The sequence below is a fragment of the Suricata suricatta genome, chromosome 3 (genome assembly GCF_006229205.1).
Source record: "Suricata suricatta isolate VVHF042 chromosome 3, meerkat_22Aug2017_6uvM2_HiC, whole genome shotgun sequence".
NCBI classification, from domain to species: Eukaryota; Metazoa; Chordata; class Mammalia; order Carnivora; family Herpestidae; genus Suricata; species Suricata suricatta.
Genome location: NC_043702.1, coordinates 147,002,137 through 147,017,330, shown reverse-complemented (window position 1 = coordinate 147,017,330; position 15,194 = coordinate 147,002,137). Strand labels below are relative to the sequence as shown.

General features: G+C 50.5%; 1 protein-coding gene across 2 annotated transcripts in view; it reads right to left on the bottom strand.

Annotated features, from left to right (window-relative positions):
• Positions 1-11,741: 11,741 nt before the first annotated feature.
• The window catches only part of INAVA (innate immunity activator), a 21,000-nt gene continuing 17,547 nt past the window's right edge, over positions 11,742-15,194 (bottom strand). Inside the window, exons 10-11 of one of the 2 annotated variants that reach the window (XM_029933138.1) lie at positions 14,944-15,194; positions 11,742-13,627 (exon numbers count right to left, since the gene is read on the bottom strand). The exon at positions 14,944-15,194 is cut by the window's right edge and continues 40 nt beyond it. In XM_029933138.1, the coding sequence (XP_029788998.1) occupies positions 13,535-13,627; positions 14,944-15,194 (344 nt within the window). In that variant the 3' untranslated portion in view covers positions 11,742-13,534. The remainder of the gene's footprint in view (positions 13,628-14,943) is intronic. The other variant, XM_029933140.1, reaches the window with a different exon arrangement.

The window sequence follows — 15,194 nt, the reverse complement described above, 5'->3', positions numbered from 1 at the left end:
TGGACTGAATAGCGGTGGTGGGGCTGGAGCAGAGTGGATGGACTCAAGACCCACTCAGGATGAGAGTGGACAGACATGGGATTAAACTGTATGTGGAAAGTGAGGAAAAGAAGGAAGGACGATTCTTGGATTTCTGACCAGCGTGGCTGAAGTAGACTAAGCTTGGGGACGCCATCGTTAAGACAAGCAAGATGCCTTTGCTGATGGAATAGAGTTAAAGCTAGGCCACAAATAACGGTACATGAGCACAATCAGTGAGTGGAGAATAGGGTTGACTATGCCCCTATTTTAAAGACTCTCTGAATGACCTTAAACTTCAATCAACTCAAGTGCAGCTAGGGGAATGGGCCTTATGGCTTCAGCATGCTGTCCATGAGACCTTGATTTGCGGGCAGCTCCCGGGGGGGAGGGGGAGTACTCCTCTGTGACCCAAGCCAGGCTCTCTGTAATCTCTACTCAGCCATCTTTCTCCCTTGTGAACGTTCCCCATATGGGCATCCCACACACCATGGAGAGCGAGTGTTACCATTGTGAGATTCTGTATGTTGGCAAACCATCCTCCGCGGAAATGCTTCTGCAAATCCTTCAGGATGATCTCTGTCTTCTGTTTCATACCTCCTATCCAAAAACAACAATTAATGGGCAGGGCCTTAACTGGGAGAAAGGAACACACCCTCCCTCACTTCCCCTCCAAACCTCAGAGAAGATCAACAGGGTTGAACAGGTGGAACAATATTTGCCCAGAAGAATGGGGAGAGTACCTTAGTGCCAGGCTGATGGGTGGAGGGAGATTGTAGTTGGGGAGGTGGTCTGGTCCCCTGGTCTGTACCCATGCCACAGGGAGAACTGTTCCCACCCCCCACCCCTACAGCTAGCAAAACAGGAAGTACATCCTACTGAATCCTTAAAGGCCATGGTTTCTGAAACTCCCTTTAGGGCATATTTTTAAACTCCCCTAGCACCTCTGTAAGTGTGTGTGATTGTCTGTATCTTTGTTTTTTCTGGGACAGAGAAGGTCTAGACCAAAGATTCTCAAGTTTATTCCCTGAGAAAGGATGCTCATTTTCTCAACCCTACACTCAGAATAGTAATGGGACAGTGGGAAGTGTTGGAGATCCAAGGTGATATCATAAGTGGCTGCAAACCTAGCTTTCCCTTTTTTGCGGGGACCTCCTAGAATCTTTTAAAACAGGCCATTGCATCAGCAATGGTTTTGGAGTTCACTTAGATAAAGCATATTTATTCCAGCACCCCAGAGAGAGAATTGCCCTTTGGTGTCACTCAATGACAGGTACTTATATGGTCCTGCCACTCAATGGTCCCCCCAGCTGTAGCCATGTGATGGTCCAGGCTCATATCACTTACTTCTATGAAGCACCAGGATTTTGAAAAAGTAATGTAATGCATCCGATGCCTCGATGCTGATCTCCTGGTTGGCGCTCATGCAGGAGAGGCCTAAAATGCCTATCATCTTCCCACTTATCGAGAACTCCACCATGTGCTGCCAGGAAGAGGAAACTGTTACCTCTCCACTGTCCAAAAGGAGTTTCTCCCCACCATGACCGTCATCCACCTCCAACCTTCCCTTTCTTCCTACATCACTAAGTTATTTGCTTGCGTGTGGCCTCTCGCCCCACCAACTACATGCTCTTGTCCTGGTGTGGGGAACCTTCTAAACTGACACCCAGGGAAATGGGGCAGCCAGGCACCTGAAATACGTTAGCCAATGGAAAGCCGTGGACCCATCCCAGCTCTCTAGAACAAGTCCCCCCTCACCAAGACTGAGATGTGTCTGGCCAGTTAGAGTTAATGAGGCTAAGGGCAGTATCCCATGGAAGCAGAAAGGGTTAAATAAACAAACAAATAAATAAAGTGCTCTGGTTAATCCATGCAGAGCCTCAGACTCAGTCAGCATCCCAGGGAGGCAAGGCCCACTGGGTCAGCCTTTCCTCCCACCCCAGGCACTCACCGACACTTCAGGGAAATTGCAAATAAACCTCAGCATCCGGGAAATGGTGCCCAAGGCCCGGATCTGTTCATGCGCTTTCTCTGACAGTGTTAGCCAAGGCAAGATGATCTGGAAAGACGGCACAGAGACACCGCCAACACCTTCTATGGGAGACATCCCTCCTTGTCTTGAGTCTACATCTCTAACTGCCGAAAAGACAAACAGCTGCTCGCTTTGGCAGCACATACACCAAAAAGACAAACAGGGGGGAGCTGCAGCACGTGTCTGTGATCCTTGAACTTGGCAAAGCTCCATGAACTTGGCAAAGCAAGGGTATCTTTGGCCCTTCACTTATTACCTTCTGAAACTCTTCCTATAGAAATGGTTAAAGACAGTGATGCACGAGGAGGAATTGCAAAGCAGAAGAGCTGGGAGGGGCGAGATGCCGGGGAGAGAAGGGTTCTCGTCACAGTACAAATGCACAGACCCTTTCCTGCTAAGCCCAGGCCAAGGTGGGGGTCGTCTCTGAAAGATGAGATGCAGAACCATTAACTTCTATTACTAATAGTAATAATACTCCTAGTGACCATGCAGATGAGTACTCTGTGCATAATAACTCACTTTATCCTCCCAATGACCCTGTGAGACAGGGTGAGCCACCACCAGGTGGGAGAGGCCTGTGTCCTGCTTGGCACAAACCTTTGGAAAAGCGTGTCCTGCTTGCATAGCTGCTGGACAGGTGCCCTCCAGGGTGGCATTTCTGCCAGGACATTAAATCCTATCAGGGACATTCAGATGCAAGAAATGAATAAATATAGAAATAAATGAACCGCCACCCATACACATCTTAATTCAGAATTGATCACAGGCATAGATCTAAAACCTACAACTATCAACTTCCAGGATGAAAATAGGAGAACATATCTGAGACCTTAAGGTTAGACAAACAATTCTTAGGTAAGACAATAAAAGTATAACCACAAAAGAAAGACTTAATATATTTGGGCTTCATCAAAATAAATACCGACTTTTCGAAAGACCCTGTTAAGAGAATAAATAGGCAAACCACGGAATGGGAGAAAACATCTGCAATTCACCTGTTTGACAAAAGCCTTATATCCAGAATAGATAAAGAACTCTCAAAACTCAAAAATAAGATAATAACTCAATTAAAAAAATGTTTAACATTCATTTATTTTTTGAGAGAGAGAGAGAGAAAGGCTGGAAGAGTCAGAGAGAGAGAGGGAGAGAGATCCCAAGCAGGCTCTGCTCTGTCACCTCAAAGCCTAACGCAGGGCTTGAATCCACGAACTGTGAGATCATGCCCTGACCTGAGCCAAAACCATGAGTCAGATGCTTAACCACCGAGCCACCCAGGCACCCCAATAATAACCCAATTTTTAGAAATGGGCAAAAGGTATGAATAGGCTCTTCACCAAAGCAGATATACAGAGAAAAAATAAACCCACACGAGATGCTCAACATCATTAGTCAGTGGGAAATGCGGGTTAAAATCACAAGGAGACATCACTGTGCACCCGTAAGAATGACTAATGAAACACACTACCAATACCACGTGCTGGCAGGGGTGCAGTGTGGCTGTGACTCTGGTACATTGCTGATGGGATCACAGAATTATACAGATACTCTGGCAAACACTCTGGAAGTTCCCTGTAACAGTAAAATATACACATACCATACAATTCTGCAATCCTGCTCCTAGAATCTGGCCAAGTGCAAGAAAGAATCTAAGTTCATACAAAAGCCTGAATGCACATATTTATTGCAGCTTTATTTGTAATCACCCCAAACTGGAAACAAGCCAAATGTTCCTCAACTAGAGAAGGGGTCCATAAACCGTGATCCATGGAGACAATGACAAAATAAAAAGGAACAGACTACCGATAAATATGTAACAACATGGATGAATCTCAGATATGCTGTGCTAAATGAAAGAAGACAGACACAAGAGGCTCTTAGTATATGATTCTGTTTGTATGACATTTTGGAAAAGGCAAAACTATAGGGACAGAAAATAGATCATCTATTGCCGGGAGGTAGGTGGGCAGAGGGGTTAGCTACAGAGTCATGGGGGGGATTTTTGGCATTAGTAGATCTGCTCCATAGCTTGATTATACTAGTGGCTACATGACTGCATTTGTCAAAACCAGTAGAACTATATGTACTCAGAAGGGTGCATTATACTATACATAAATTATACCTTAATAAAAAGATGAAAAATAAAACAAAGACAAAAAGTAACCCTTTGGAAAACTAAAGAGACCTTCAATATTTTTTTTCAAAATTAACTCTCATCCCGATCCTAGGGTGCAAAGTCAAATGTGAAATACATGAAAGATTATGCAATCATATAATTTTGTAGGAAAAATTAAGTCTAAAAGAGCCACATTTGTTTATTTTTTTTGTTTTCAGGATTACCTCAAAGTAGCAAATATAATCCAAATTTTGCTGTATACAATAATGTATTATTTTTCTCATTGTAATTTCATTTATCAAGATAAATTAAAAAAAGAAATTTTGGAAACTGCCTCAAGCAGAGTGCCTTTGGGGAGCACCATTTATCTTTAGATAATGACCCCAGAAGAGGATTTCCTGAGAAGTCTGCCCTGATGGAGAACCAAAGCTCAGCATTTCCATTTCCCGGGAACTCAAATTATAACGGTGCATTTACTAGTCCACTCACAGTGAAGGTATCCACACAGAAACGTTTCTCAACAAACATGCCAGAAAGAATACATTTCCCAAAAATCAGGTCACTAATTCCAATATGGATATGTTTCCTCTCGAGATACAGCCCTCATCGAAGTTTTTTTTTAATTTCTTTTAATGTTTATTTATTTTTGAGAGACAGAGACAGAGAGACAGAGCACTTGTGGGTGAAAGGCGGTGGGGGGGGGGGACACAGAATTCGAAGCAGGCTCTGGATGTCAGCATAGTGCCTGACGTGGGACTCCAGCTCGTGAGCTATGAGATCGTGACCTAAGCCAAAGTCGAACATTTAACCAATTGAGCCAACCAAGTGCCCAGGAAATTTTTTTTTAAGATATCCAGGCAATCCAGTCTCTGTGTTTGTAGTCACACATAACATTTTACCCAAAATTATATTATCCTCATTAATTGTCATCTTGTTGATGAAAGTTGTTTCATGTGACTTTGGGCTACGTCCCCTGCTCAAATTCAATCCCAAGAGATGACAATGTATCATAACTAAGAATATTTGAAAGGCTCTAAAGACAGTGAGAAGGAGATGCAGGAAGTGGTCTCTGAGTAATCGTGATGCTCGCTAAGTTTGAGAACCGACGGCCTCTGTGCCGAAAAGACCCCCAGACTATCCTCATATTCCTTATCGTTCCTCCCAAAAGACCAGATTTACATTTTTTTATGTTTTTTATTTATATTTGAGAGACAGCACAAGCAGGGGAGGGTCAGAGAGAGGGAGATACAGAACCTGAAGCAGGCTCCAGGCTCTGAGCTAGCTGTCAGCACAGAGCCCAACGTGGGGCTTGAACCCACGAACTGTGAGATCATGACCTGAGCCAAAGCCGGACACTCAACTGACTGAGCCACCCAGGCGCCCCCCAAAAGACCAGATTTAATATAGGGCTTCAGTTTCCCTCTTTTCTCCAGCCACTTACCTCCAGGAAGTTCTGCAGCACGGGCATGCTGGGGTCCATACCCTCCATTACAAGAGCTTGTAACATGTCATCTAAGGCGTGGACCGTCTGATGAGTAGGAAGCATGGAGTGTAGGTGAACCGACAGCCGCTGTGCTAGTGTGGCTCCCTGGGTGCCCCCCCCATGTCCCTCAGATCCCACCTCAGGAGGAAGAAAGTGGGAGCCAGGCTAGCTCTGCTCCCACGCTCCGATCTTCCCAAGTGTGGACCTTTCTGGACCTCACTGAAGGCTGGACCAAGACCAGCCCCAACTGAAAACCAAATGGTAAAATGTAGGCTTTGGGCACTTCTCCCCCAAAAATATAACCCCCACAATATTCTCAGCATTAGAGATCCAGTCTGTTAGAGTGAGGAAAGTTGTATTTTAAAACTGAAAACTCTTGAGAAGATTTGGCAGGCCATTGGTTGGTTAAGTTATTCCATAAAATGTATGGGTTTTATCATTAGACTGTCTCTTCCTAGAGAAGCAGTCAGAGAGGACACAGTAGTGTGGGAGCATGAGCCAGTCCCTGGGGAGATGGGTGAGGATGAGGCAGAGGGGTGGCCTCGAGCAGCACGAGGGCCCAGGAGCTAAGAGGTCCCAGGAAGCCTCTGAAGACAAGTCTTCACCCATGTAGACCTCCTGGTGGAGGTGGGGCTCACCTGGTGGTAGAGACTAGCTCTCTCCTTTCTGTCTAGACTAGGCATGTTGAGCTGCAAAGAGAACATGCTAGAGATGCCAGCATTCACCAGATCCAGTTTCTGGGATAAGTAGAATGGTGGATTCACCTGGCTGGGATGAGAGAGGAGGAATGACAAGGGAGGTTTGGAGGATATCTGTGACAGGGTGGATTATGCTTCTAGGGCCATGTGGTAGAACCTTCTCTGCTGCCCCTTCTGAGGCACAGCAAACAATGGGTATCTGGGCCCCCAAACACTTTCCAATGGCCTCCTTTCCAGGAAAGGAGGTCCCTGGCCTTTTGGGGAGCCTTTCCTACACTGGATGTCCTAATAGGCTTTTGACAGTGAAATTGGGGGTAACTCCACCACCCAAGGATGCTGGTAGATGAGGCGGCAATCATGGGGCCCCTGCCACCCACAGCCCAAAACTCAAGTCCTCAAACCTTGCTCTTCCTCCCAACCCACATATTCTCAGCATCAGGGACCCAGGGGCTCAGGGGCGGTAACAACAGGGAAGGAACCTCAGAGCCACGATGCAGAGCATGGCTTGCTGACGCACACTGCTGACCAAGACCTCAGTGGATTCTTCAAGGATTAATACCTAAAAGAGCCAGGAAGAAACAGGAATCTCTCTCGGAGAGAGATGCCAGCCCTTGGCTCTGGGACTTGGTCATCTTCCTCCCTGGCTGACCAACTCCCAGAAGAGCGTGGGTCTTTCTCACCTCAATTTTCTTGGCCAGAATGGTTTTAGGAAAGTAATCATTCATATTGCCATCTGCCTGGGCATGAACAGCGGCACTCACGGTTTCCACAGCCCTCAGGAACTTCAGTTTTTCCGACTCGGACTAGGGGAAATAACACAGAAACGTCTTCCCTGCAAGCCAGGCCTCAGCCCTTAGCTTCTGTAGGCCGCACCCAAAACCTGTACCCCAGACCCTGCCCCGCACCCCCGGTCCAGACCTCAGAGCAGCCAGGATGGATAGCTCACTTGATTTCCCCAACACAGTTCCCCCCATCCCCTAGACTGATGCTCATCAATGTCCTGGCCCCCTCTTAACCCTCTAGGGACAGTGGAGCTAGGGGTCCACTTGGACGATCTTTCAGGTCAAATTGTCCAGGTCAGAAGGCAAAAATGGGCTGAATTTCAGGTGGTTTTCAAACCAGAGCTAGTATCCAAGACCCAAGGAAACATGAGTCCTCATTTTTTTCTACGTCCTCCTCCACTCTCAATTCCCTTACCGGTCGTCCTTGTTCTAGAAATTCCACAATGAACTCACAGGCTTCTCTTTCAGACTGGCGTAATCCTGCAAAGGGGTATAGTTGGGAGGAAGCTAGCTGATTATCTCAGATGGAATAAGAAAGCAGGGCCATCCTATCTCCCTGTGTTCTGCCAAGAAGGCTCAAAACCATCAGGACCTGGGTGGGTGTCTCAGCTCCAAGAACCAGCTTCTCCAGGCCTAGGGCCTCTGTGGACCTCTGAAGCCTAAGTGGAGAGGCAGTCATGGGGGAGTCAGGTAGGACTCCTGGCTTCTCACAGAGACAGGTCTGACAGTGGACAGGTGTCTGCCTCATGAATGGCCAGATAGAGAAGGGATTTATAGAAAGGATTGTAAAGAGAGAGACCTTTAGGGGCGCCTGAGTGGCTCAGTCGGTTGAGCATCGGACTTCGGCTCAGGTCATGATCTCAGTCTGTGAGTTTGAGCCCCATGTTGGGCACTGTGCTGACATCTCAGAGCCTGGAGCCTGCTTCAGATTCTGTGTGTGTATGTGTCTCTCTCTACCCTTCCCCGACTTGCACTCTGTCTCTCTCTCTCTCTCAAAAATAAATAAACATTAAAAGAGAGAGAGAGAGAGAGACCTTTAAATCACCCCCAGTGACCACAAATTACTGGAACTCTCCTAGACAGGCTTTGAAATCCTGAATGTGAATGGCCTTGAAATCCCAAACTAACCTTGAAACCTCCCTTGTCAGTTGGGCTCATAGAGGCCTCTGGGAAAGCCTCCCTTGGTAGGGCCCCAGAGGCTGGGGGGCAACGCTAAGAACAGAGCCTATCCACCCCCAGGGGTGTCAGGAAGGTATGAATCAAGAGGCTGCAGATGGTAGAAGTGCTAGAGCCAGAAGCAACAGAAGCAACTAGACCTGGGTTCCAGCCCCGTCACAGTGCCCGGCAAGCAGAGCACGCTGGGGGTGGGGCTAGAAGCCACAGTGCAGCAGCAAGACCCCAAACTGCTCCAGTTCAAGCTCAGCTCTTCTACTTTATGGGCCCTGTGAGCTTCAGCAAAGTAAACGCTCTCAACTTGTAGGTCCCCATCCGTACAATGGCAAAGATGATAATAACTATTACTGTTGAAAGGATTAAATGAATGAATAAATGCATGTAAGGGGCAAATTAAATGTCCCCAGCTTCAGTTCTGTCATCTTCACATGGGGATGATGATCATGGTATGTATTATTGTTATGAGGTCTGAATTCATTCATTCATGTAAAATATTAGGAGAATCCCTGGCACATAGCAGGAAATCAATAAATTCACTCTTTGGCATCTATTTATTGAGCACCTTCTATGGAAAAGGCTTTCTTCTAAGCAGAGCTTACATACATACCAAGCAGTTTGTTCACAGAAACTACTGTTACTATTGTTCTAAAGGCATTCTTTTTGCATTTGCTCATATAGGTTTGTATAGGTACACGGAGGTCGGAGAAAATGTCATTGACTAAATTTGAGTAGTCTTGAAGGGCCAGTCCTTTAAGTGAGGACCAAACCATACTATCTAGGGAAAGAGCATTCAAGGCCAAAGGAGCAGCAACTGCAAAGGCCAAGAGGCAGGATCATGCCTGGCACGCTCATGGACAGCAAGGACTCTGTGCCTAGAGTGGAAGGAGGAAAGAGAATGGAGGCGACAGAAGCGGAGTGGTCATGGGACAGGTCATGAGGGCCTTGCAAGGTCTATGGCAAGGACTACTGTAACGACTAGGGCTTTGGTCTTGAATGGGATGGAAGCCCTGGGTAGGCTTTGAGTAGAAGAGTGGTACGGTCTGCCTTTTGTTTAACAGGCTCAGTCTGGCTGTTGGGCGGAGAATAGATAGCTAGACCTGGAGAGGCACATGGCAGCGGGCATGGGAGTCGGCTCCCCGGAACAGCTGCGGGCTGGCTGAGCATTCATTCAAATCCCCAGGGTCCTGTTCACCAGCTCCTGGTCGTGGCGGGTCTGACAATGGACATGTTTGCAGAGCCCAGGGCTGTGAAGGGGGCAGCCGGAGTGGGTAGACTCGTGCCCATCAGGTGACATCTCGAGCAAGGGCTGGGCAGTCACCATCACCTCTGGGACTGCAATGAGTTGAAACACAGCCCGGTTCAGGGCTGGCTGCTCACCTGTGAAGTTAGGATTCCGAGAGCCTTGGCGAGTTGATTGCATAACGGTGATTCTGCTGGATTGTTGCTGGTGAGGATATGGATTCATCTGCGGCTGGTGAGGCGAACAGTAGCCGGGGCAGGTGTTAGATGCTCCTTCCCGGGGATGCTCCACATGAGAGAGGTGAAGCTGCAGGAGGCAGGCCATTTATGAGAAAAGGAATTGGCTGAGCAATGCCAGTGCCACCTTCTCACCATCAGCTCCCCTACCCTCCCCATGGGAAGATACCGGACCCTCAGAAAGAGTCTTGCCTCATCAGACTTGTCTACAAGTCTTCCATTCAGGGCGCTCCCTGCAGAGGCAAATTTACAATTCAGAGGTGGGCTCCCAGAGGCCACATCACTGCTGCCTAAAACACAGAATCGTCACCAGTGATGTCCACCCCTCTGCCTCTGGGCCAAATTGCCTCTGGGAGTCTTGTTGCCAAAATCCTAAATCTCCTGGGGTGCCTGGCTGGCTCTGTGGGTTAAGCGACCGACTCCTGATTGCGGCTCAGGTCATGATCTCACGGTTAGGTTTGGTGCGTGAGTTCGAGCCCCTCCTTGGGCTCTGCAATGACTTTGCGGAGCCTGCCTGGGATTTTCGGTCTCCCCCTCTCTGCCCCTCCCTCCCTCGCTCTCTCTCAAAAATAAACACTAAAAAAAGTAATAAAACCCTAAAGCTCCCTTGTACCAGAGACTTCTGTCCCTATTCCCCAAATCATAATCCCATTCTGCCCTGTGGTAGGAGAGCTAAAAGCCCCTAAATATCTGCCCCGCCCCCTGACGCTGCCCGGAAAAACCTGCGTGTGACCAGGAGACAGCTGCCTGACCCAGCTCTCCCTCTGCCCTGCACCTTTGGATCCCCAAACTTGTGTCTCCCATTATGAGCTGTTCTTAGCAGAGCCTCAACACAGGGCCTGTCCCTGCCTTCTGTTGTCTCCCCATGGGTTAGCTCCTCTCCGTCAGCCCTGTGGCTGGGGAGCTTCCCTCTCTGACTGGTTGCCCCCTTGGAACTCCCCAGCACTTAGCTTCCCTGGGCCTAACTCATCACAATTGTCTAGATACAGAATCAAGCGCCCTGTTATCAGCAATTCAGTCAAGTTGAAGATGCTTAGGTCCACGAACAGGAGGCTCACTCCTCCAGAGATCCCTGGAGACCGCTCCACCCCCCCCCCCACCTCTACCCAGAATGGAGTCTCCCCCAGGCCTGAGACAGCCAAGCCCCTGGAGCCCACAGGTTCCCACGGTCCCCAGGGCTCAGCACCCAGGGCCAGGCTGGAGTCACCCCTACACGTAGCTGTCTGCTCACTGTGTGCTGTGGAGAGCGACAGGCAGGCAGGGACCCCTTTACCTGACACAGGCACCTCAGATCCAGGGCACACGCTTCTCCTGCGCATCGTGGCTCCAGGGGGCGCTGTGCTCCTGGGTCCTGTAGCGGCCCCTGCAGGGCAGGCAGGGAAATGGTCTGAATTGGAGCTTCCCTCCTCCCACCTCCACTTCCTGGTCCCCAGGTAGGAGGGGCTGTGGGCAATCCTGCCCAGATGTGGGGGAGGAGCCCTTGTGGAAAAGTCCTCCTCTCCACCACCCTAAGGAAAGTTGTACAGCTTTGTGGAGCTTCTCATGGAAATCTCCGCTCTGGGCAGTCCAGAGCTTCTCGATGGCTTCAAGGAACAGGAGACTCTTAGCCCCACTCCCCACTGCCTAGCCTGGCGGGGGGGGGGGGGGGGGGGGGGGGGGAGTCTTCAGACCTCCTGGAGCAGAAGTCCCCTGCCACTGAGAAAGTGGCTCCCAGAGCCCAATTTCTCAGGCCCTGGAGACCTAAGGGCCTCTGGCAGGGACTGCTCCTCATTCCATCCTGCCAGGAATGCAGAGAACCAGAGAACCTGAGAGCCTCCCTCTACCACCCCAGCCATCCCCCCTCCCCCCGCCCAGGGACCAGGCCAGACCCTCCGGAGACCAGGCAACTCTGCCTCCCTGGGCAGGCATCTTGAGGGGCTGGGCAAAGCCTCTGCTCAGAAGAACCCTTCATCAGCTCAGGCCAGTCACAAAGAACAGACTTTATTGACATATTTGGCACTAAACCCCACACAGTTCCAGACCCGCAGCCAAGTACGCAGCCATTTCGCCACTGCACCAGGCATTACACAGGACCAGTAAGTTAACGTAAAGGATGCTCGTGTGTGTGTGTGTGTGTGTGTGTGTGTGTGTGTGTGTGTGGAGCGGGGGAGTGCTGCAATGTCCCCTGGCTCAGCCTAGGGAGCTCTGGGCTCCCTGGAGGACATGGGGAGATCGCTGCACACCAGGGACAGGGCCTCAAGATAAAATGGAAGCAAACAGCGTACAAAGTAGGACATTCGAACCTAATGGGGCCACGGTCCACCCAAAAAGGAGGGAGCTGCAGGATGTGGTAAGAGGGCAGTGACAGAAATGCAGGTGCTTCCCCTCAGGCTCTCCTCTCCCCCAGATTCCTCTGACAGGCCACCTCCCTTGGCACCCTTGTGCAGTTGGCTACACTGCTTTCTGTCTGGTGGGGAGAACTGTGTTTCTTTGGGGTCGGCATCAAAGTCATTGGGGGTTTAAGTTGTATTTGTAGTTTATGTCCAAGTCCAGGCCACTCAGAAGGAGAAAGGATCTGCATGGGCAGAATCAGACCTCTGTGTCCCTAACCCCACCGAGCCTCAGCTCTGTGCTTTCTCCTTGAGGCAGGAGATCTGACCAGGCGGCACAAAGGCCCGGGGACGAGAACCCAGGGACTATCGGATGGTCTCTGCACAGGCAGTGCAGGCCTGCTCAAGTCTCAGCAGATGGGACAATTAATGAATGCCCTTACGAGTGAGTATTCCCATATTTGCAAAAATAAGGACTTGCCCTTTTTCAAGGCAATCCACTCTCAAGAGCGGAAGCACAGCTGGGCGAGGAGTAGAAGGGGCAGGGACCCCCGCCCCCTCCTTGGAGAATATGCCACAACAGTGCTGTCTTTCCGAAGCTATCTGAACGGTTTTCCTTTTTAGAACTATAATGAAAAGACGACAGAGAAATGGGTGGGGTGACAAGCTCTCACGAGGCCCAGAGAAGGTGGTCAAAGCGTGAGCTCTTCTCTACCAAACACCACCGCAGGCCAACCCCCAGCCCAGATCTCCTGATGCTACAATCTGGTCAAGTCTCTCTCAAGGCTCTGAGGTCTGAGTAGATGTGGGAGCCCATACGGCACTGAGAGCCTATGGTGAGTGACTGGGGTCCATACAGAGAGGGGTTACGGGGTGAGGAACACAGCAGGGCCCAGAGAGACAACACTCCACCAGGATGTATGATCTTTATCCTACACTTGGTGTGCATCACAGAGCACATTATAAAGGGGTTAGACTCTCCCCCTGCCAGGCACCCCTACAGAACCCAGACAGCTGGGAAATGGGGGGGGGGGGTGAGACAGGGGCTGTTCTCCGGACACATGCTCTGAGCCAGAGAAGAGCGTGAGGAATCCCAGTGTGGCCCTCTCTGCCCCATGTGTCCCCTGCCACTTGTCTTGCAGAAGGAGACAAATGCTGTCAGTCAGGCAAGGCCTCAAGTCCAGTAGACCAAGCTCTGAAGAATAAAGCATCATCATATTATAGGGATCTTGAGGACAAATCACAATATAAATCCTAAGGCCAGGGTTTCTGAACAAAAGACATTAAAAAAAAAAAAAAGGCTCAGCTCCAGGTCATCGACCTGCGACGGGGTAAAGGAGCTGAAGAAGGCACTCAAGGCCGGGAGGTCTCGGCTCCAGTCCTGCTGTGAAACAGTCTTTTCTGGCAGCCAGGCCGAGGATTCAGGACACACGGTGACACCTGGCCTTGGTTACACCTGGCTGACAATCTCGCCATTTTCAGGCACAAAGACTTGCACAGGGGCCCCTTCGGGCGATCTCCGGGGCACGTACACTGTGGTCACCTGCCAGGGTCAAGGAGAAAGGAGAGATTTGTAAGCAAACCAGGTAGAAATATCCAAACAGTAAACACAGGCACACCATCCCTTTCCCTTAAGGACACTGACTGGCAGCTACATGGGTCAGCCACTCTGCCTCTGCCTTTCCAGGAGGTTCTCTGTCCCCTAATGATCACCCTCTATCCATTTTCCACTCCACTTTCTTTGGGGTGTGCCAGGCGCCCTGACCTCCTCCTCCCCGCATTTCCTGGGCTCATTTCTTGTCACTCTCCCTGTCTAGCAGGTTGGGATGGGCTGGGCCTGGGCTGAGGACAGGTCCAAGCTGGCAAGAAGGGAAAAGCAAAAGCATGTCAGCTGGAGGGTGTGGCCTGGGACCCAGGCCAGGCCGTGGCCAGGCCACTGCCAGGCCAGGATGCCAGCTGCAGCCCAGAGACTGGTGGGTGGGGGAGGGACATGCAGCTGGGCCTGCCAGGATTCTTGGGTCTCAAAGAAGCAGCCTGTTGGTAACTACTGGAGCCTGCAGAGCCCTCCATGCCAGGGAGAGAGAACACAGGACTTGTGTGTTATCCTTACTTCCAGAACGAAGAAACAGGGTCACTGAAACCAGAGTGGGCAGCCTTACGTCATATCAGAGTGCTACATCTGGTCCCTGACCCATAAAAATACCACTTACTAGTACATACTCTACACTATTCTGATTTTACACATAACAACTCATTTAAAGTTCATGGCCCTGAGATAGATAGTCATCCAATCATTAATGTCACTTTCAAGGAGCAGGGCTGAGATTTGAACCCCCATAGCCTGGCTTCAGAGTCTGTGCACTCAACGGTTAGCCACACTGCTTCTCAGCACTGAGACAGGAGGGCTGTCAGAGGAGATAGGACCCACAGGCAGTCCTAGGTCCTGGCTTCTGCAAACGCGTATCCAGGCTCTCCCTTTGTCCTGAGCCTTCACATTAGGAAATCTGGGGGTTAATCGGCTTAGACTTCTGCTTCTGAATGAAAAGAGGCTTATCTGCTTTGCAGAGTCTCTACGGAGTGGCGAGGAAAAGAATCTCCCCTCTCTTCTAGGACTACCTCCACCAGTATAGATGGGTAAGTGCTCTTGACCGAGAGGCAACATTGGGAGGTGCCGCGGCGGCGAGGGGGGGGGGGTCACGAGTGCCTTCCAAAGCCAAAAGGAAATGTTCTGTGGCCTGTCCTTCCCAGCTGGGGGCTGCACAGCCACTGGTCTAGTGGCACACCTCTCTGCTCTCGGACCCGCTAGAATCGTTGCCCTTGCCCGGCTGGCAGGCCCCGTGACCCCCGAGCGGCCCGTACCTGTGTCCGGGGAGTTGGGGCTCGCCCGAAGCCCTCTCGCCCGGCGGGCAGACTCCGGACACGGAAAGCGCCCTGGCGGTCCAGCGAGTGCGGGCGGCCGCTGCGGAGGCGCGCGCGCTCGTGCCACGACTTGAGCTCCTCGGACACGGCTGCCTTGCTGAGCGCGCGGCCCGCGGGGCTGTCCTTCAGGGAGGGCGTCCGCACCAGGCGGCTGCGGGAGGCCACCAGCCAGCGCAGCGCGGCTGTGTCTT